The sequence below is a fragment of the Lagenorhynchus albirostris genome, chromosome 10 (assembly GCF_949774975.1).
Source record: "Lagenorhynchus albirostris chromosome 10, mLagAlb1.1, whole genome shotgun sequence".
Classification (NCBI taxonomy): Eukaryota; Metazoa; Chordata; class Mammalia; order Artiodactyla; family Delphinidae; genus Lagenorhynchus; species Lagenorhynchus albirostris.
This window is the reverse complement of record NC_083104.1, coordinates 46951213-46973851: the sequence shown is the minus strand read 5'-3', so window position 1 is coordinate 46973851 and position 22639 is coordinate 46951213. Positions and strand designations below refer to the sequence as shown.

The 22639-nt window shown below is 42.2% G+C and overlaps 2 protein-coding genes across 10 annotated transcripts in view; one reads left to right on the top strand and one right to left on the bottom strand.

Moving 5' to 3' along the window:
• Positions 1-453: 453 nt before the first annotated feature.
• On the top strand, positions 454-21716 carry LOC132527139 (uncharacterized). Of its 7 annotated transcripts, none has more exons than XR_009542875.1 (5): positions 454-653; positions 11989-12170; positions 12680-12754; positions 13503-13572; positions 21526-21716. XR_009542875.1 is itself a non-coding variant. In XM_060162303.1 (4 exons), the coding sequence occupies exons 2-4, from the start codon at positions 12320-12322 to the stop codon at positions 21645-21647; spliced, it is 627 nt and encodes a 208-aa protein (XP_060018286.1). In that variant the 5' UTR covers positions 454-653; positions 11989-12319; the 3' UTR covers positions 21648-21716. The 7 variants fall into 7 exon arrangements, 4 of the variants coding, with proteins under 4 accessions (XP_060018286.1, XP_060018287.1, XP_060018283.1 ...); XR_009542874.1 differs by having other exon boundaries at positions 13497-13572; XR_009542873.1 differs by having other exon boundaries at positions 11989-12754; positions 13497-13572.
• TCAIM (T cell activation inhibitor, mitochondrial) overlaps positions 10882-22639 on the bottom strand; it is a 36508-nt gene continuing 24750 nt past the window's right edge. For 2 of the 3 annotated variants that reach the window (XM_060162297.1, XM_060162299.1), the window contains exons 9-11: positions 19135-19367; positions 18024-18155; positions 10882-11455 (exon numbers count right to left, since the gene is read on the bottom strand). In XM_060162297.1, the coding sequence (XP_060018280.1) occupies positions 11215-11455; positions 18024-18155; positions 19135-19367 (606 nt within the window). In that variant the 3' untranslated portion in view covers positions 10882-11214. Of the gene's footprint in view, positions 12221-18023; positions 18156-19134; positions 19368-22639 lie in introns of all 3 variants that reach the window. The other variant, XM_060162298.1, reaches the window with a different exon arrangement.

Sequence of the window (22639 nt, the reverse complement as noted above, 5' to 3'; positions counted from 1 at the left end):
AGCAAAACTTCAAATCAATTCTGCTATACAGGAAGTCCACTACATATGAACCTTCAAGTTGCGAACTTTCAAAGATGCAAGCGTACGTTCACCTGTCCAATCTCATAAGTTAGTTCATGTGTCTGCTGTACATTGTCACATGCGTACATCCTCTACAAGTGGTTGTGCTTTTGTGTACTTCACTGTACAGTACTGTAGACAGTACAGTAGTACAGTATCTTTATTTCAAGTGTTTGTTTTTTCTGTATTATTTGTGTGAAAGGTATTATAAACCTACTACAGTACAGTGCTATATAGCCAATTGTGTTAGTTGGGTACCTAGGCTAACTTGTTGGACTTATGAACAAATTGAACTTAGGAACGCACTCTTGGAAAGGAACTCATTCATATGTAGGGGACTTACTGTACCTTTAAGGTAGACTTTCTTGATGAGTTCCTTTTCCATTAATCAGACTAAGAAAATCGTTTCTATGGGGGTGGAGAGGTCGCTGATTTTTCCTTTTACGTATGCTTTATTACAGTGACAGATATGCTCCAAGTTTGCACGAACTTGGGCATTTTAACATTCCTATCCTCTGCGATCCAGCAAACCTCCAGTGGTTTATTCTCACCAAAGCCCAACAGGCAAGAGAGAACATGAAAAGAAAGGAAGAGTGAGTGCTCTTAGCCCTCTTCCTGTCTTACCATTCCGTCTAATCGTTAAAAATATTCAGGTACGGGTTTCCCTGGTGGCGCAGTGCTTGAGAGTCCGCCTGCCGATGCAGGGGACACGGGTTCGTGCCCCGGTCCGGGAAGATCCCACATGCTGCAGAGCGGCTGGGCCCGTGAGCCACGGCCGCTGAGCCTGCGCGTCTGGAGCCTGTGTTCCGCAACGGGAGAGGCCACAACAGTGAGAGGCCCGCGTACCATTAAAAAAAAAAAAAAAAAAATTCAGGTAGTCAGAACTCATAAGTATGGGAAATTAAAACTGTATTGAACTTAGGAAATCGACTGTATTAAACTGTATGACACTTAGGAGTAACATTTATTTTTTTCCCTCCCGGTTGTGCCAGGGATTGGATGTGGCTGTTTTCTCAGTATAATAACCTCAGTTGCATTCCCACCATGTACCTCAATTTGAGAAGCAGCGCTTGTTAATATAAAAGTCAACTCAGGAGCAGAGTGAAAGATAAGAGTATCAGAAAGAAACTGTGCAGATGGAAAAGGGTGGCAACAAGGGGGGAAAATTCAGTTACTACTTGATTAATTAGAATCTTCACTGTTTAAAATTTTGAAATGTGCTGATAGAAAACAAGCCTCGTCTGCACTGTCATTAAATTGAGAAGAAATCTTAAAGTGAAAAAGGTTTTTTTGGTTCATAAGCAGTGCTGTCTCTATGCCATTTGTATCTTTGAAGGAATCCTGTTATAGTCAGTAGTTTTGTAGGCAGTAAGATAGTGTTGATGATGTTTCATGGATCTACTATGAAGAAAGGGAGAGTTTTCCTAAAGTTGTGGCCTAAGGAGGTTTGGCTAGCAAGGATTCATTCATTCATGCAGCCGTCATTTGCTGTGACCGTTGTGGATCGGAAGCTGTGCAAGGCGCCACTGGTAGAAAGATGAAGGCCTGGTCCCCATGCTCGCAGGAGATGCAGGTGCCCTCAGTGTCAGGGGTGGTGGACGGAGAGGGGTCATGCGTGAGAGGAGCCAAGGCTGATGCTCTGGAAAGGGAACAGGAAGCAGAGGCTGTGGCCGAGGAGGCCGAGGCTGACGTGTCCGGGGAGCAGGGTAAGGAGGGCGGGGGCAGGAGCCTGGTGGGTGGAGGACCGGGGTGATTGTCCGAGTGTGCTGCTGGGGTCCCCCTCTGGTTACTTACTTCTCTGGCCTCGCTGCCCGTTCTCTCCTCGATCTACACAAATTGCTTGTTTAAAAAGCCAAGGATGTGAAACAGAGAAAGGGTGGCCACGCAGGAGGGCTGTGGACATGATCCGTGTCCCAGGAGATGATGGGGTCATTTTATGCATCAAATAAGTGAAGGAGTCACGTACCTGTTTCACTTGTGGAATTGGTGACAGTTCCTGGCCAGATCCTATTAAACAAACAGCCTGCTTCTTGATTGGTTGGTGAGCATTTGTGTTTGTGTCGTTACCTTTTCTAACCATACGTTTGTTTTCGAACTCTATGAGCCTGTTTCTGTGTTGTTAATAAGTTCATTTGAATCATTTTTTCTTTAGATGCCACATGTAAGTGATATCATATTTGTCTTTCTCTGACTTCCTTCCTTCCCTTAGTATGATCATCTCTAGGTCGATCCATGTTTCTGCAAATGGCATTATTTTGTTCTTTTTAATGGATGAGTTATATTCCATTCTGTGTGTGTACCACACCTTCTTTGTCCATTCTTCTGTCAGTGGACATTAAGGTTGCTTCTCTGTCTTGGCTCTTTTAAACAGCACACGAATGTTCTGGTGCATGTGTCCGTTGGAATGATGTTTTTCTCCAGATATACGCCCAGCAGTGATATTGCCGGATCATATGGTAGCTCTAGTTTGAGTTTTTAAAAGAACCTCCATAGTGGCTGTTACCAATTTCCATTCCCACCAAGACGTAGTAAGGTTCCCTTTTCTCCACACTCTCTCCTGCATTTATTATTTGTAGACTTTTTTTTTTTTTTTTTTTTTGCAGTACGCGGGCCTCTCACTGTTGTGGCCTCTCCCGTTGCGGAGCACAGGCTCCGGACGCGCAGGCTCAACGGCCATGGCTCATGGGCCTACTTGCTCCACGGCATGTGGGACCCTCCCAGACTGGGACACGAACTCGTGTCCCCTGCATCGGCAGGTGGACTCTCAACCACTGCGCCACCAGGGAAGCCCTATTTGTAGACTTTTTGATGATGGCCATTCTGAATGGTGCGAGGTGGTGTCTTGTTGTAGTTTTGATTTGCGTTTCTCCAATAATTAACGATGTTGAGCACATTTTCCTGTGTTTTTTTTTTTTTTTATACAGTGTAAGGAAAATGTACCTTAAGAAGCTGGCTTCCTGAAAGTCAGCCCTGTTTTGAATTCTTTTTCCTTTTTTTTTTTTTAACATCTTTACTGGAGTATAATTGCTTTACAATAGTGTGTTAGTTTCTCCTGTATAACAAAGTGAGTCAGCTATACATATACATATATCCCCATATCCCTTCCCTTTTGCATTTCCCTCCCACCCTCCCTATCCCACCCCTCTAGATGGTAACAAAACATTGAGCTGATCTCCCTGTGCTATGCGGCTGCTTCCCACTAGCTAGCTATTTTACATTTGGTAGTGTATATATGTCCATGCCACTCTCTCACTTCATCCCAGCCTACCCTTCCCCCTCCCCGGGTCTTCAAGTCCATTCTCTATGTCTGTGTCTTTATTCCTGTCTTGCCCCTAGGTTCTTCATAACCATTTTTTTAATATTCCATATATATATATGTGTTAGCATACAGTATTTGTTTTTCTCTTTCTGACTTACTTCACTCTGTATGACAGACTCTGTCCATCCATCTCACTACAAATAACTCAATTTTGTTTCTTTTTATGGCTGAGTAATTTTCCATTGTATATATATGCCACATCTTCTTTATCCATTCACCTGTCTATGGACACTTAGGTTGCTTCCATGTCCTGGCTATTGTAAATAGTGCTGCAATGAACATTGTGGTACATGACACTTTTTAAATTATGGTTTTCTTAGGGTATATGCCCAGTAGTGGGATTGCTGGGTCATATGGTAGTTCTATTTTTTTTTTTTTTTGCATTACGCGGGCCTCTCACTGTTGTGGCTCTCCCATTGAGGAGCACAGGCTCCGGATGCACAGGCTCAGCGGCCATGGCTCACGGGCCTAGCCGCTCCGCGGCATGTGGGATCTTCCCAGACTGGGGCACGAACCTGTGTCCCTTGCTTCGGCAGGCGGACTCTCAACCACTGCGCCACCAGGGAAGCCCTATTTTTGTTTTTTTAAGGAACCTCCATACTGTTCTCCATAGTGGCTGTATCAACTTACATTCCCATCAACAGTGCAAGAGGGTTCCCTTTTCTCCACACCCTCTCCAGCTCTTATCATTGTAGACTTGTTGATGATCATCATTTTGACTGGTGTGAGGTGATATCTTGCTGTAGTTTATTTTTTAAATTTTTTATTTAATTTTATTATTTTTTGGCTGTGTTGGGTCTTTGTTGCTGCCCGTGGGCTTTCTCTAGTTGTGGCAAATGGGGGCTACTCTTTGTTGCGGTGCACGGGCTTCTCATTGCGGTGGCTTCTTTTGTTGTGGCGCACAGGCTGTAGGCGCGTGGGCTTCAGCAGTTGCAGCACGTGGGTTCAGTAGTTGCTGCGTGTGGGCTCTAGGGTGAGTGGGCTTCAGTAGTTGTGGCACGCAGGCTCAGTAGTTGTGGCTCGTGGGCTCTAGAGAGCAGGCTTAGTAGTTGTGGAGCACGGGCTTAGTTGCTCCATGGCTTGTGGGATCATCCTGGACCAGGGCTTGAACCCATGTCCCCTGCCTTGGCAGGCGGATTCTTAACCACTGTGCCACCAGAGAAGGCCCTGTTTAATCTATTTTAAGTATAGTAGTGTGTATATGCTAATCTCAAACTCCCGTTTTATCCTTCCCCACCACCCTTCCACTTTCGTAACCATAAGTTTGTTTTCTAAGTTTATTTGTATCATGCCTTTTTGTTACTGAGTTGTATGAACTATTTGTATATTTTGGGAATAAGCCTTTTCAGTCAAATTGTTTGCAAATATTTGATTCCAGTCCACAAGTTGTCTTTTCATTTTGTTTATGCTTTCCTGTGCTGCACAGAAGGTTTTAAGTTAGATTAGGTCCCATTTGTTTATTTTTGCTTTTATTTTGTTTGCCTTGGGAGACTTACCTAAAAAAATATTGGCACGATTTATGCCAGAGACTGTTTTGCCTGTATTCCTTTCTAGGAATTTTATGATGTTACATCTTATATTTCAGTCTCTAAGTCATTTTGAGTTTATTTTTTTGTATGGTGCAAGGGAGTGTTCTAACTTCGTTGATTTACATGGCCCTATCCAGCTTTCACAGCACATTTTGCTGAAGAGACTGTCTTTTCTCCATTGAATATTCTTGCCTCCTTTGTTGAAGATTAATTGACTGTAGGTGTGTGGTATTATTTCTTGTCTTTCTATTCTGTTTCTTTGACCCATATATGTGTTTGTGCCAATACTGTACTGTTTTGATTACTGTAGCTTTGTAATATTGTCTGAAGTCTTGTGGGGGGGGTTATGTCTTCAGCTTTCTTCTTTTTTCTCAGTTTTGCTTTGGCAATTCTGGGTCTTTTGTGGTTCCATATCAATTTTAGGATTATTTGTTCTAGTTCTGTGAGAAATGTCATGGGTAATTTGATAGGGACTGCCTTAAATTTGTAGATTGCTTTGGGTAGTATGAACAATATTAATTCTTCCAGTCCAAGATCATGGGATATCTTTCCATTTCTTTGAATCATCTTCAATTTTTTAAAATCAATGTTTTATAAGTCTCAGTGTGTAAGTCTTTCACCTCCTTGTTCAGGTTTATTCCTAGGCTTGTTTTTTTCTTCTTTTTTTTTTAAGATGCACTTTTAAAAGGGATTGTTTTTTACTTTTCCTTTCTGATATTTTATTAGTGTAAAGAAATTCAACAGATTTATGTATGTTAATCTTGTATCCTGCTACATAGCTGAATTCGTTTATAAGTTCTAGTAGTTTTTTGTGTGGAGTCCATAGAGTTTATACAGACAGTATCAAGTCATTTGCATATAATGTCAATTTTACCTCTTCACTTCCACTTTGGATATCTTTTATTTCTTTTTCTTGTCTGATTGCTGTGGCTAGGACTTCCAATACTATGTTGAATAGAAGTGATAAGAGTGGGCATCCTTGTCTTGTTCCACATTTTAGCAGGAAGGCTTTCAGCTTTTCACTGTTGAGTATTATATTGGCTTTGGGTTTGTCATAAATAGCGTTTATTATCCTGAAATATGTTCCCTCTATGCCCACTTTTGTAAGAGTTTATATCATAAATGGATGTTGCATTTTATCAAATGCTTTTTCTGCATCATTTTAAATGATCATGTGGTTTTTGTCTCTTGTTGATGTGGTGTATCACATTGATTGATTTTGTGTATGTTGAACCATCCTGTGACCCTGGTATGACTCCAACTTGATCATGGTATATAATCCTTTTTATGTGTTGTTGCATTCAGTTTGCTAATACTTGGTTGAGGATTTTTGCATGTATGTTCATCAAAGATACTGGCCTGTAATTTCTTTTTTGGTAGTGTCTTTGTCTGGTTTTGGTATCAGGGTGATGGTAGCTTCATAGAATGACTTTGGGAGTGTCCCTCCCCTTCAATCTTTTGGAAGAGTTTGAGAAGGCTTGGTATAAGTTCTTCTTCTTTGTATGTTTCACAGAATTCCCCAGTGAAGCCATTTGGCCCTGGACTTTTGTTTGCAGGGAGTTTTTTAAATTACAGATTCTATTTCACTTCTAGTGATTAGTCTGTTCAAATTACCTATTTCTTCTTGATTCAGTTTTGGCAGGCTGTATATTTCTAGAAACTTGCCCATTTCTTCTAGGTTGTCCAATTTGTTGGTATATAGTTGTTCATAGTATTTTCTTATTGTTTTTTGTATTTCTGAGGTATTGGTTGTTATTTCTCCTCTTTCATTTCATATTTTGTTTATTTGGGTCCTCTCTCTTTTCTTGGTGAGCCTTCTCAGAGGTTTTTCAATGTTGTTTATGCTTTCAAAAACTGGCTCTTGGTTTTATTGATATTTTTCTATTTTTAAAAAATCTCTATTTGTTTCCTCTCTGATCTTTATTATTTCCTACCTTTTGCTGACTTTAAGTTTTGTATGTTTTTCTTTTTCTGATTATTTTAGGTGATAGGTTAATTCGTTTATTTGAGATTTTTCTTGTTTTTTTTTTGAGGAAGGCCTTTATTGCTATGAACCTCCCTCTTAGGACGGCTTTTGCTGTATCACATAGATTTTTGTATGGTTGTGTTTTAATTGTCATTTGTCTCAAATATTTTTAATTTCCTCTTTGATTTCATCATTGACCCACTGGTTTTTTACTAGCATGTTGTTTAGTCTCCATGTAATAACTTTTTTCTTGTTTCTCTTTCTGTGGTTGATTTCTAGTTTCATGCTACTGTGGTCAGAAAAGATGCTTGAAATAATTTCTGTCCTTTTAAATTTGTTGAGGCTTGTTTTGTGTCCTAGTATGTGGCCTATCCTAGGGAATGTTCCATGTGTGCTTGAAGAGTATGTGTATTCTGGTTTTGGGGGGATGTAATGTCCTGAAAATATCAATTGAGTCTAACTGTTCTATTGTGTCATTTAGGATCCCTGTTGCTTTACTGATTTTTCTGTCTGGAAGATCTCTCCCTTGATGTCAGTGGATTGTTAAAGTCTCCTATGATTGTTGTATTCCTGTCAATAGCTCCCTTAGTCCATTAGTATTTGTTTTATGTATTTAAGTGCTCCTATATTGGGTGTATATATGTTAATAAGTATAATATCCTCTTCTTGTATTGATTCTTTTATATAGTGTCCTTCTTTTATGGCCTTTATTTTAAAGTTTGTTTTTGTCTGATGTGAGTATTGCTACCCCTGCTTTCTTGTCATTTCCATTTGCATGAAATAACTTTTTCCATCCCTTCACTTTCAATCTATGTGGGTCTCTTATAGGTAGCATATTGTAGGCTCTTGTTTTATTATCCAATCTGTCACTCTGTCTTTTGATCAGAGCATTTAGTCCATTGACATTTAAGGTAATTATTGTTAGATATATATTTATTGCCATTTAAAATCTTGCTTTCCAATTGATTTTGTATTTCTTCTTTGTTCCTTTATTTTTCTTTTTGTTTTCCTTTTGTGGTTTGATGGTTTTCTTTTGTATTATGTTTGAGTTCTCTTTTTTTTGTTTTTTGTGAACCTATTGTATGTTTTTTTTTTTTTTGGCGGTACGCGAGCCTCTCACTGCTGTGGCCTCTCCCGTTGTGGAGCACAGACTCTGGATGCGCAGGCTCAGCGGCCATGGCTCATGGGCCCAGCCGCTCCGCGGCATGTGGGATCTTCCTGGACTGGGGCACAAACCCATGTCCCCTGCATCAGCAGATGGACTCTCAACCACTGCGCCACCAGGGAAGCCCTATTGTATGTTTTTGATTTGTGGTTACCCTGGTTTTCAAATATGTTAACCCATTATTGTATCTACTTTCTTTAGACTGGTAGTCATATAAGCTCAAAAACGGTCTAGGAAAAAACCTACATTTTCTTACTCCCCTCTTCCACATTTTATGATTTTTTTTTTTTTTTTTTTTTTTTTTGCGATACGTGGGCCTCTCACTGTTGTGGCCTCTCCCATTGTGGAGCACAGGCTCTGGACGCGCAGTCCCAGTGGCCATGGCTTACGGGCCCAGCCGCTCCACGGCGTGTGGGATCTTCCCAGACCGGGGCACGAACCTGTGTCCCCTGCATTGGCAGGCAGACTCTCAACCACTGCGCCACCAGGGAAGCCCGAGGGAAGGGTTTTGAGTGACCAGTAGGACCGGGCTGCAGTGGGAGGGGCGTGGAGGGAAGAGGGTCGCATGGCATTGACCCAGGTCTGTGCTGTCTGGTCACTGGCTGCTCCACCTCCTCCTCTTCTTCCTCGTCTAGCTGTTAAGCAGCAACAGGCACCTGGGCTGGTGGCCAAGGACCATCCAAGGGAGGACTCTGTTTTCCTGGGACAGACTCACTGGGGGTGAGAAGGAGCTCCAAGAATGGGCATGTTTCACAGATGGGGAGACAGAGGCCAAGGGAGGGGTGGGTTACAGGTTCCAAAGGTGAGCTGGCTCCTGAGGCAGCCCTGGTTCCCCTTGCCCACCTGTCCACCCCTCAAGGCCCATAGCCCCTCTCATGAGCTCAGGGAGGCTGCCTGGAGGCAGAGTCTTTTAAGAGAGAAAGGAGGAAGCAGGGCCTGGGGAGACCTGTCCTGTGGACAGACGTGGCTCTGGACATACGCCTCCCTGACTGGACAGCCTGGGCAGAGGGTACAGCCCCCAGGCAAGCTCATGGCCTGGTTCTTCCTTGGGAGAGCTCTGGCCTGAGGCTGGAGCTCAGGTCCCTCTGGAGATCATTTCTGACCCAAGGCTTTGAGGTTAGGGGTCTCATCCTGTCCTAGTTTTCAGTGGTGGGAGAGAGTTTTCCAGAACTTTTATGTTCGATTGGAAGAGGAAGTCAAACAGGCATAAACAGGCCACCAATTTTTTGTAGATTCCTTTATGTTGAACTAGTTATAAACTACTAACAAATGAATAATGAGAAAACAATTATCTGGTTAGTGTATTACTTATTATGTAACAATTAGTTCTGAGACAAAGTCCAATTCAAAACATATTACTGAGGATTCTATATTAGTTGATTTTAGAAATGGCATAATCCAAACCTATTTTTCCATAAATTATTATTTTTTTGGCCACACTGCATGGCTTTTGGGATCTTAGTTCCCCAACCAGGGATCGAACCCTCACCTTTGGCAGTGAAAGTGTGGATTCCTAACCACTGGACCTCCAGGGAATTCCCTCAAATAAATTTCCCTATGTAACCTCTAAAGAATTTTTCACTCCCATCATTTGGCTCTGGAAAACTTATAGGCAACAACATTTTTATATGAGAAAAAAAAATTAAGTACAGTTGTTAGGCACAGCTTAAAAGGGGTGATATGCACAAACTATAATAATTGCAAATCAATACTTATTCAAACACACATTTGAATTTAAAGCGTTCAAATAATCATAATCATTCAAATAATCAAATAATCTCGCACCACGCTTCGAGAATCATTTTTAACATCTCTTTTCCTTTCTAACGCACTATGGAAAAAATTCCTTTCTTATTTCTTCAGCAGTAAGAGCCTCAAAAATGTTGTTACAAACCTGGATTCACCTTGTCCTCTTGAGAAACAAGCTGAAGAGGTTTTTGGATCTGGTTAAAAATATTATCCTAAGGGAAATATCCACAGAGAGAAGCCCTGTGTCTGTCTATAGGGCTTGGGACTGGGCTGGGTGGTGGGTCCAGGAAAGTCCACACAACTATGGACAGGGGGTGACTCAGAGGGGCTCTAACCAGCATTCTAATCATTGGAAGACCGGGGTTGAGAGGGGTGGCAGATCCTGAACGGCCCGAATCATTTTAAACTTGGCCCTACTTGATGGAACTCTTTGAGAAACAAGGATTTTTCTGGATAGTGTTTGTCCTTGAAACAAATGAATCACCTCATTCAGTGTTTCAAAAAAATTCACTGTCTCTTGGTTATAGGCTATCAACAGTTAGGCTATCTTAATGCATAGGGAATGCATTCTGGAAATGCTTTAACAAACTGTATCAGACAGCTTATGATAATGTCAATATCATTTATTAATTCAATTGCTTTTTCCCATCTACTCTCTCTTTAGGCAAATTTTTTTTTTTTTTTTTTTGCGATACGCGGGCCTCTCACTGTTGTGGCCTCTCCCGTTGCGGAGCACAGGCTCCAGATGCACGGGCTCAGTGGCCATGTCTCACGGGCCCAGCCGCTCCGCGGCACGTGGGATCCTCCTGGACCGGGGCACAAACCCGTGTCCCCTGCATCGGCAGGCGGACTCTCAATCACTGCGCCACCAGGGAAGCCCCTAGGCAAAATTTGATTAACGAATTTTTACTACCCATCAGTCATCTGTTTTGGACTCGAACTGTCCATAATTGGCTGTGAAATACAGGTGTGTGTATCGATACATGTGATGTAACTATAAAGTCACATGTTGAATTGTTACAGGTGGAAATGAGTTCCGCAACTCCAGAGCTATATTGAACGAGACCTGTTTATACTTACCAACATTCACTCATAAAAAAAAAAATATATATATATATGTGTGTGTGTGTGTATATATATATATATATATATATATATATAAAATCTTTCACCCTGTAGAATCCTTTCTTTCTAACATCTTTTCAGCCAGTCCTGCCAATCAGATAAGAAACACTACAAGATTGGGAGATAAAACCTTTTTAAAACAAGTTTCCTAATAGAAATTAATTTTTAAAAAGTCTACTTTTAAAGCAGCAGTTAGAAACTTTGTTCTTGTAACATGTCAGTAATACTGTTACATCAAATTGTGGATTTAAATAAGTTTAGCAGTTTCTTATCTCTTTAAAAAATAATACAGATTTCTGTGTTATTTAATGGCTTCTCCATTCTTCCAATTCCAAGGAATACAAAGGTCTCCATCCTGCATAACAGAGTAAAAATGTGAAATGCACAGGTGCATCCCTTGTAGATAAGGCAGTGATTGTTCTAGAAGTCTCTTACAACAATCCACCATTTGTATACTTGAAACGCTGGGCTCCTTATAAAACTTTTCCAGAGAAAATTTCTTCGTGGAAGCCTGCATCAATTCGTTTTCAATGACTTTCAACCTGTTATGTTGAAAACAAACATCTGATTGCCACAAGCTATAACCAAATAAAAGAACATAAAATGTAAAAAATATTTTTGTATATTGGGCCATAACTTTCTACTCTCAACACTGAAAATGGTATCCACAAAGGCCAAATTATACGCTCAAAAGACTGTCCATAGGTATCTTGTAGCACCTATTATTACCACATGTATCTCTACGTATTTGTTAACTCTTTTTACCAGTAATGGGGTAAAGATAATTAATACAATAATTTTTTTGGCTTTTTAAAAATTTTTATTTTTTATTTAAGTTTAACTTCTAATTAAAAAATGTTTTTAATTGAAGTGTAGTTGATTTACAATGTTGTGCTGGCTTCTGGCGTACAGAGAAGTGGTTCAGTTATACATACATACATCTACTCTTTGTCAGATTCTTTTCCCTTATAGGTTACTACAAAATATTGAGTATGGTTCCGTGGGCTCTACAATAGGTCCTTGTTGTCTAATTAATGCATAATTCAAAAGCCTCTTATCCCTTCTCCGGGAGCAGCTGTTGGTGACTGAGAAAAGCAGGAAGCTGAGAGCACCACCGGCAGCTTCAGGAGGCCCTACAGTCCAACCCTGACCCAGGCAGGAGCGACTTCTGGAGATTCCTGAAAAACCCCAGGACCAGAGGCTGGAGGAGGCCGCCCTCCCCACCAGGGCACAGGTTCTGTCTTCTGCCCGCCAAGGGTAAGACACAGACGCTGAAAGCCAGGCAACCTGGAGAAGTCGTGCAGGGGCTGGAAGAACAGGACCCAGATGTTAGCTTAGAACAGTGGTCTTTAAACGGCTCAGCAAGCCGAGGGTGGTGCAGAGGTGCTCTGAGGGCCCTCGTGGGTATGGACGGCCTCCAGTTCCTTTCCTCTTCAACTGGAGCACCTGCCAACCTTGATCTTTCTTTATCAATTGGGTTTCCACTTGAGAATCCACTTTATAAAGAGAGATGCAGCTCAAAGTGTCTGAAAACCACTGTCTCAGAACAGGCTTCATCTAAGGCAAGAAGGCTGTCTAACCAGCACCGAGTGGCTGCGATGCAGGCGGCCAGACTAGGGAGGGACCGCGGGCGCAGGGAGAGGAGAGAAGGCAGCGGGGAGGGGAGACTCAGCCGGGCCGGGGCAGACGGCTGTAGGGGGCCCAGGCCAAGGGGCCAGGCGGGACGGGACCAGCAGCAAATGGTTTCTTTACCCTCCGTGTTGGAGGGGACAGGGATGAAGGCTCCGGAGCCCAGAGCCAGAAGGAGGCCAGGGAAGCATGAGCGTCAGTGGATCCAGTTGGTGAGTATTGACTGAAGCCTCCCATGTGCCAGGCCCCGGCCCCGGCACTGGAGCGAACGAAAGAGACAAAGCCTCTGCCCTCATGAAGCTCACATTGCTATCTGGGGCGGGCAGACAGTAAATGAACAAGGAAAGCAGCGTATCATAGGGAGATGGGTGGCAGGTGGGCGGGATGAGGGGGAAGCTGCTGGGTGGCAGGGGAGCTGAGACCTGAGGCTGGGAAGGGGCGGAGCCTGAAGCCATGGGGGAGAAGGGCTCCAGGCAGGGTCAGAGCGCGTGTCCTTGAGGAGGTAAGAAGCTCCTCTGGCAGGAGCAGCAGGGGTGAGGGCAGCGTCTTAGGAGGCGAGTTCAGGAGGCCGCCGGCAGGGCCTCGCAGGCAGGAGCACATCCGGGCTCTCAAAGGACCACTCGCTCCGGCTGCTCGGCTGAGAATCCGCTGGGCGGGGGCGTGCATGCGGAAGCGCGGACACGGGACAGGGCATCACAGGATGGTGGAGGCTGAGACCCGGGCGCAGCGGGAAGGGACACGAGACGGGCGGGGTTCTGGAGAGACGGCGAACGTGGAGCTGAGAGGTGTGCCGGCCCGGATGTGGGGAATGAGGAAGCAGGACAGGAATCAAGATGGATCACGGGGTTGGATTTACCTCAGCATCTGGTGGATGAAACGCTCAAAAACTAAAATATTTGATTTTTATTTCTTTTTATTTTCCTTCCTTCAAAATCTACTGGCACTATTTCAAAGCTATAGAATGCCCAGTGCGAAAACAGAAAAAGCAGCAGATACGATGTAGCAAGATCCTCAGGCCTCACAACGGAAGGTAGGTGAGACTTACAATTAATTAATTAATTTCTGGCTTATCCTTCAGTGCTTATTTTTTTAAAGATTTTATTGGGGTATAGTTGATTTACAACATTGTTAGTTTCAGGTGTAAAGCAAAGTGATTCAGTTATACATACACATATATTCTTTTCTCATATAGATTATCACATTCAGTAGAGGTCCCAGTACTATACACTAGGTACTTGTTGTTTTTCTATCTTACATGTAGTAGTGTGTGTATGTTAATCCTAAGTTCCTGATTTATTCCTACCCCCCCAATGGTTCCCCTTGAGTAACCATAACTTTGTTTTTGAAGTCTAAGTCTGTTTCTGTTGTGTAAGTTCATTTGCATCATTTTAAAAAATGAATTCCACATATGAGTGATAACTGTATTTATCTTTCTCTGTCTGACTCACTTCACTGAGTGTGATCATCTCTAGGTCCATCCATGTTGCTGCAAATGGCATTATTTCGTTCTTTATTATGGCTGAGTAATATTCCACTGTATATGTGGACCACATCTTCTTTATCCACTCCTCTGCTGATGGACATTTAGGAGGCTTCCATGTCTTGGTTATAGTAAGTACTGCTGCAGTGAACATTGGGGTGCATGTGTCTTTTCAAATTATGGTTTTCTCCAGATATGCCCAGGAGTGGGATTGCCAGATCATATGGTAGTTCTATTCTTAATTTTTAAAGAAACCTCCATAATGTTCTCCAAAGTAGCTGTTACCAGTTTCCATTCCCACCAGCAGCTTAGGAGGGTTCCCTTTTCTCTGCACCCTCTCCAGCTACTATAGTTTGTAGACTTTTGGGTAATGGCCATTGTGACCTGTGCAAGGTGAGACCTTGTTGCAGTTTTGATTTGCGTTTCTCTGATAATTAGGGATGTTGAGCATCTTGTCATGTTTTGTTTTGTTTTTTTTAAACAGTGTGAATAATGTTACCTCTTGAAATTGGCTTCTTGAAATACTGCACTGATTTGAATTCTTTTTCGATTACTTATCCCAGGACATTTCTTGAGGACAGAGGTGTTATTTATTTACAGCCCTGCAGGCCTTGTGAATATTAAGACCTGGGCAGGTGTCACATCCCTAGAGCCTGAGCAGGCTTGGTTCCCAAGGCTGGACTGTCCTGGGGCTGAGGGAGCTGGGGAGGATATGCCAGCAAATGAGCCCCTCCTTGGCCCTCTAGTGCCTGGTCCCCTCTGGATGGAACCACAACCTCCAGATCCAGGTGGGCCCTCCTACAGCTAAACCAAGCCTACTGCACCCAAAGGATGGTGGACTCTCTGGGCTGGAAGAGTTTGAAAAGTCACCTGGTCTCCACGTCTCCTAGTGGTGGGGCTCCCACCTCCAGCTCCGTCCGTACAGTCGCCCGCCTCCGGACGACAGCACACTCAGCAGAGCGGTTTTGCAGGGGTTGGGTATTGTCTGGTGGTGAAGGGTAAGGGGGAAGGGGCAGTGAGACAAAAGCCCTTGGGTGTTTGTTCTAATTTACAACCCAGAAACAAGTTTCCCTAAGGTTCTGGGTGCCCAAGGCAGCAGAGCTGGCATGAAGAAATCCTGCCACCTTGTGGCCATTTTCCAGAAAAACAAGTTAAAAACCAGTGCTGATGGGCACTTGTCACAAGGCCTGGCGGGGGGGGCTGTAAATGACACCTGCCCTCAAGAAATGTCCTGGGGTTGGTAATCGCAAAAGAATTCAAACAGGGCAGACTTTCAAGAAGCCAATTTCAAGAGGTAAATTTTACACTGTTGAAAAAAAAGGCACATGAAAAGATGCTCAACATCAGTAACTTTTAAAAAAATATTTTTATTTTTTAACATCTTTGTTGGAATATAATTGCTGTACAATGTTGTGTTAGTCTCTGCTGTATAATAAAGTGAATCAGCTATATGTATACATATATCCCCTTATCCCCTCCCTCTTGTGTCTCCCTCCCACCCTCCCTATCCCGCCCCTCTAGGTCATCGCAAAGCACAGAGCTGATCTCCCTGTGCTATGCGGCTGCTTCCCACTAGCTAGCTGTTTTACGTTTGGTAGTGTATTTATGTCAATGCCACTCTCTCAGTCCGTCCCAGCTTACCCTTCCCCCTCCCGTGTCCTCAAGTCCATTCTCTACCTCTGCATCTTTATTCCTGTCCTGCCCCTATGTTCTTCAGAACCATTTTTTTTTTTTTAGATTCCATATATATGTGTTAGCATATGGTATTTGTTTTTCTCTTTCTGACTTACTTCACTCTGTATGACAGACTGTAGGTCCATCCACCTCACTACAAATAACTCAAATAACTCAATTTTGGTATTTTATGGCTGAGTATTCCATTGTATATATGTGCTACATCTTCTTTATCCATTCATCTGTCGAACATTGCTAATTATTAGAAAGATGCAAAGCAAAACTACCATGAGGTACCACCTCGCACCAGTTGGAACGGCCATCATCAAAACATTTACAAACAATAAATGCTGGAGAGGCCACGGAGAAAAGGGAACTCTCCTATGTCACTGGTGGAAATGGACATCAGTAACAGCCACTATGGAGAATAGTATGAAGGTTCCTTAAAAAAACTAACACTAGAGCTATTATAATATGATCCGGCAATCCCACTGCTGGGGCGTATATCTGCAGAAAACCATAATTCGAAAAGCCACATACACCCCAACATTCACTGCAACACTATTTACAATAGGCAAGACATGGAAGCAAGCTAAATGTCCATAGACAGAGGAATGGACAAAGAAGATGTGGTACATACAAAGAATAGAATATTACTCATCCATTAAAAAGAACAAAATAGGGCTTCCCTGGTGGCACAGTGGTTGAGGGTCTGCCTGCCGATGCAGGGGACACGGGTTCGTGCCCCGGTCCGGGAAGATCCCACATGCCGTGGAGCGGCTGGGCCCGTGAGCCATGGCTGCTGAGCCTGAGCGTCCAGAGCCTGTGCTCCGCAACGGGAGAGGCCACAACAGTGAGAGGCCCGTGTACCGCAAAAAAAAAAAAAATAAAATAATGCCATTTGCAGAAACATGGATTGACCTAGAGATGATCATACTAAGGGAAGGAAGGAAGTCAGAGAAAGATAAATATGATATCACTTACATGTGGAATCTAAAGAAAAAGTGATTCAAATGAACTTATTAACAACACAGAAACAGGCTCATAGAGTTCGAAAACAAACGTATGGTTAGAAAAGGTAACGACACAAACACAAATGCTCACCAACCAATCAGGAAGCAGGCTATTTGTTCAATAGGATCTGGCCAGGAACTGTCACCGATTCCACAAGTGAAACAGATATGTGACTCCTTCACTGATTTGATGCATAAAATGACCCCATCATCTCCTGGGACACGGATCATGTCCACAGCCCTCCTGCGTGGCCACCCTTTCTCTGTTTCACATCCTTGGCTTTTTAAACAAGCAATTTGTGTAGGTCGAGGAGAGAACGGGCAGCGAGGCCAGAGAAGTAAGTAACCAGAGGGGGACCCCAGCAGCACACTCGGACAATCACCCCTGTCCTCCACCCACCAGGCTCCTGCCCCCGCCCTCCTTACCCTGCTCCCCGGACACGTCAGCCTCGGCCTCCTCGGCCACAGCCTCTGCTTCCTGTTCCCTTCCCAGAGCATCAGCCTTGGCTCCTCTCACGCATGACCCCTCTCCGTCCACCACCCCTGACACTGAGGGCACCTGCGTCTCCTGCGAGCATGGGGACCAGGCCTTCATCTTTCTACCAGTGGCGCCTTGCACAGCTTCCGATCCACAACGGTCACAGCAAATGACGGCTGCATGAATGAATGAATCCTTGCTAGCCAAACCTCCTTAGGCCACATCTTTAGGAAAACTCTCCCTTTCTTCATAGTAGATCCATGAAACGTCATCAACACTATCTTACTGCCTACAAAACTACTGACTATAACAGGATTCCTTCAAAGATACAAATGGCATAGAGACAGCACTGCTTATGAACCAAAAACCTTTTTCACTTTAAGATTTCTTCTCAATTTAATGACAGTGCAGACGAGGCTTGTTTCCTTCAGCAGATTTCAAAATTTTAAACAGTGAAGATTCTAATTAATCAAGTAGTAACTGAGTTTTCCCCCCTTGTTGCCACCCTTTTCCATCTGCACAGTTTCTTTGTGATACTCTTATCTTTCACTCTGCTTCTGAGTTGACTTTTATATTAACAAGCCCTGCTTCTCAAACTGAGGTACATGGTGGGAATGCAACTGAGGTTATTATACTGAGAAAACAGCCACATCCAATCCCTGGCACAACCGGGGGAATAAATAAATATGTTACTCCTAAGTGACATACAGCTTAATACAGTCGATATCCTAAGTTCAATACAGTTTTAATTTCCCATACTTACGAGTTCTGACTACCTGAATATTTTCAACGATTAGACGGAATGGTAAGACAGGAAGAGGGCTAAGAGCACTCACTCTTCTTTTCTTTTCATGTTCTCTCTTGCCTGTTGGGCTTTGGTGAGAATAAACCACTGGAGGTTTGCTGGATCGCAGAGGATAGGAATGTTAAAATGCCCAAGTTCGTGCAAACTTGGAGCATATCTGTCACTGTAATAAAGCATACGTAAAAGGAAAAATCAGCAACCTCTCCACCCCCACTCCACCCCCAAAGAAACGATTTTCTTAGTCTGATTAATGGAAAGGAACTCATCAAGAAAATCCGCCTCAAAGGTACAGTAAGTCCCCTACATATGAACGAGTTCCGTTCCGAGAGTGCGTTCCTAAGTCCAATTTGTTCCTTAAGTCCAACAAGTTAGCCAACTAACACAATTTGGTTATATAGCACTGTACTGTAGTAGGTTTATAATACTTTTCACACAAATAATACATAAAAAACAAACACTTGAAATAAAGATACTGTACTACTGTACTCTCTACAGTACTGTACAGTGAAGTACACAAAAGCACAACCACTTGTAGAGGATGTACGCATGTGACAATGTACAGCAGACACATGAACTAACTTATGAGATTGGACACGTGAATGTACGCTTGCATCTTTGAAAGTTTGCAACTTGAAGGTTCATATGTAGTGGACTTCCTGTATAGCAGAATTGACTTGAAGTTTTGCTGTCCCCTATCAGGGACACACTATCACACTATCAGGACACACTATCAGGATGACCACACCCTTCCTGGCCCTGTGACCTTCCTCATCTGTAAGATGGGGGTAGTAACCCACTCCATGGTGAGGTTGTGAGAGCTGAAGAGATAATGCATTTAAGTACCAAGCATGGTGCCTGATATGCACACTGTTTATTTCACATTAGTTTAATCCTATAATGTTTTCCACAGGACTGATTTGCCCTGTAAGGGGCAATATATTTACAGAATGTTCTAGAGACTCAATCTTTCAATCCTCTCATGTTGGCTTTTCTCAAGTTTAAAAGAGTGTTGCCAACAGAGGTGGTGACATTCCTTTCTTTAATTCCTAAGAATCACACATGGAAATACAAAACAATTTCATGCATGGACACACACAGCCCATCTGACTGAATGAATAAAAGTAATTGTTTTAGATACTTGCCTGTTAAGGATCATTTGCAAACCACGCAAACTTCGAGGGTGAAAAGGTATTCGACTTTTCAAGAGTCTATTATAGAACACGTCGAGAAGAGAGTAATATTCTTCAAGTGTCAACACTGGCTGTAATTCTTCGATATAAACAACTTGGATGCCACCTAGAAGATAGCTTATTTGGTCCTCCAGAAGCATCAGCCTCCTCTGCAGGTCAAAATAACTCGGTAATCTTTCAAAAAGCTACAGTATTTTTTTTTTTGAAAAAAAGGGAAGGAATATTTAGTTTTATGGTACTTTAACAGTCCAAGTTCAGGACTCCAATAAATGGTACTGAGAAATTCTAACAAGAAAATGATAAATTATTTTACTAGAAGGAAAGTTCAAGTAAGCAATAAGAAAAAAGCTATGGAATGCTGGAAATATTAATATTCAAAATAAACCACTGTAAATCTTAGGAACTTTTAGCTAGGAATTGAAGAAATTGCAGAAGAAAAGAAATACGTTCCAAATAAAAGTAAGTGTTAAGTACTAACATTTAAATATTCAGGTAAGACTCTCAAATTAGGTTAGAAAGATTAAATGGTATAATAAAGAAGGGTTTTAGAAATACAGTCTACATATTTCAATTCCAAGTCTATTCTTTCAGAATTTCTATTCTATTAGAAAGTCTGTTCCTTCAGAATTTCCCTTAATTCAACTAAATTCAATTATGGAGCACCTATCATGTACTTAAGTACTAAACTGGGTCCTTGGAATATAGAGATTATCAGAATTTGTGTCCCTGTTTGCCAGGGCTCATGGTCAGGGTGCAGGGAAACAAAACAAGAATCAGAATTCAGCGTACCAAGTGCCACATCAGGGTGAAGGGACTGGAGGGTCAAGCAAAGGTTTCTAAAGATGTCTAATGTAATCAATATGAAGAGATAAAGAGGATTTAGAGAAGGTTAGACACATTGCTAATTATTAAAGAAATGCAAGTCCAAACTACAATGAGGTACCACCTCACATTGGTCATAATGGCCATCATCAAAAAGTCTACAAATACCAAATGCTGCAGAGCATGTGGAGAAAAGGGAACCCTCTTACACAGTTGGTGGGAATGTAAGTTGCTGCAGCCACTATGGAGAAAAGTATGGCGGTTCCTTAAAAAACTAAAAATAGAGTTGCTATATGATCCAGCAATCCTACTCCTGGGCATATATCCAGACAAAACTATAATTTGAAAAGATATATGCACCCCAATATTCATAGTGGCACTATTCGCAATAGCCAGGACATGGAAACAACCTAAATGTCTATTGACGGATGGATAAAGAAGATGTGGTCCATATATACAATGGAATATTACTCAGCCATAGAAAAGAATGAAACAGTGCCATCTGCAGCAACATGGATGAACCTAGAGATGACCAAACTAAGCGAAGTAAGTCAGACAGAGAAAGACAAATACCATATGATATCACGTATATGTGGTATCTAAAATATGACAGAAATGAACTTATCTACGAAGCAGAAACAGACTCACAGACATAGAAAACAAACTTATGGTTACCAAAGGGGGAAGGAGGTGGGGGAGGAATAAATTAGGAGTTTGGGATTAGCAGATACAAACTACTATATATAAAATAGATATACAAGGTCCTCTTGTATAGCACAGGGAACTATATTCAATATCCTGTAATAAACCATAATGGAAAAGAATATAAAAAAGAATATGTATATGTATGTATAACTGAATTACTTTGCTGTATACCAGAAATTAATACAACACTGTAAATCAACTATATTTCAATGAAAAAAAAAAGGAATAGAGAAGGTTAGCTGCATGTGGGAAAGTTTCAGGGGAAGAAAAAAGCATGTGCAAACCTGGAAGCACCAATAGGGACAAAGCAGGTTCAAAAACAAGGGGTTTGGTGTGGCTGGAGGGTGGCACACGTGGCCTAAGTGGAAGGAGGCGAGGCTGAAGAGGCAGGTGGCGCTGGGTCGGGGAAGGACCTGTGTCCTACATTACAGACTCAGATTTTATGCAGAAAGTTGCAGTTATATTAGAGGAGTTGAAAGGCATCAAAAACTCTGCTATAATAAAAGCAATAGCAGTATAAAAATTCCACAAAGTATTTATAATATACTTCTAACACTTTTTGAAAAACAATTTTACTACCTACTTTTCAACTTTTTTCTCAACGAGTTATTCATGTGTAAATGGTAGCTACGTTTTAAACACCTTTAATTTTGAGATAACTTTAGATTCACACGTCTTTCACCCAGTTTCTCCAATGGTGACATCTTGCAAAACTATATACAATCACAACCAGGAAACGGACATGGCTACAGTCCACTAACCTTGTTCAGATTTCATCAGTCTTACTTGCACTCGTGTGGATTTAATCATATGCAGATTTATCACACGTAGAGATTCATGGGACACGACCACAGTCAAGACATAGAAGAGTTCCATCACAAGGATCCCCTCTGCTGCACTTCCACAGCCACAGACACCTCTGCTCTCCCACCCCCTGACCCCTGCAACCACTAATCTGTTCTTTCTATAATCTTATTATTTGAAGAATGTTATATAAATGGAATCATACAGCATGTATTCTTGTGAGATTGACTTTTTTCACTTTGTACAATGTCCTTGAGAGCCACCCAAGCTGTTGCCTGTATCAGCAGTTCATTCCTTCTTACCACCGAGTGGAGTTCTGTTGCACTGATGTGCCAAGGTTTGTGTCACCATTCAAATACTGGAGGGTATTAGGGTTCTTCCTAGTTTTTTGCTATCACGAACATTTGTGTACAGTTTTGTTTCTCTAGTATAAATGCCCAAGAGGGCAGCTGCCAAACCCCATGATAAACACGTGTTTACTATTATAAGAAACTGCCACACGCTTTGCCAGGGTGCCTGTGCCATTGTACATGCTCAACAGGAATGCATGAGTGATCCAGTTTTTCTGCATCCTCGCCAGCATTTGGTGGTATCATTATTTTTCAGTTTAGCCATTCTGACCGGTGTGCAGTGACATCTCATTGCATTTCCCTATGGTTTTTCATGTGCTTATTTGGCATCTGTATGTCCTTTTCTGTGACATATCTATTCATGTTCTTTGCCCATTTTCTAATTGTTTATTTTTTTACTGTTGAGCTTTGAGTGTCCTTTATATATTTAGATACAAAGACTTTGTCAGGTAGGTGGTTTGCAAATATTTTCTACCAGATATTGGATTTGAACAGATATTTCACCAAAGAAGATATACGGATGGCAAAAGAGCACATGAAAAGATGCTCACCACCATTCATCATTAGAGAAATGCAAATTAAACCCACAATGAGATAGAACCACACACCTCTTAGAGTGGCTAAAATTAAAAAGATGACCATAGCAAGTGTTGGCAGTTTTTTGTTTTTTGTTTTTTTTTGCGTTACACAGGCCTTTCACTGTTGTGGCCTCTCCCGTTGCGGTGCACAGGCTCCAGATGCGCAGGCTCAGCGGCCATGGCTCACGGGCCCAGCCA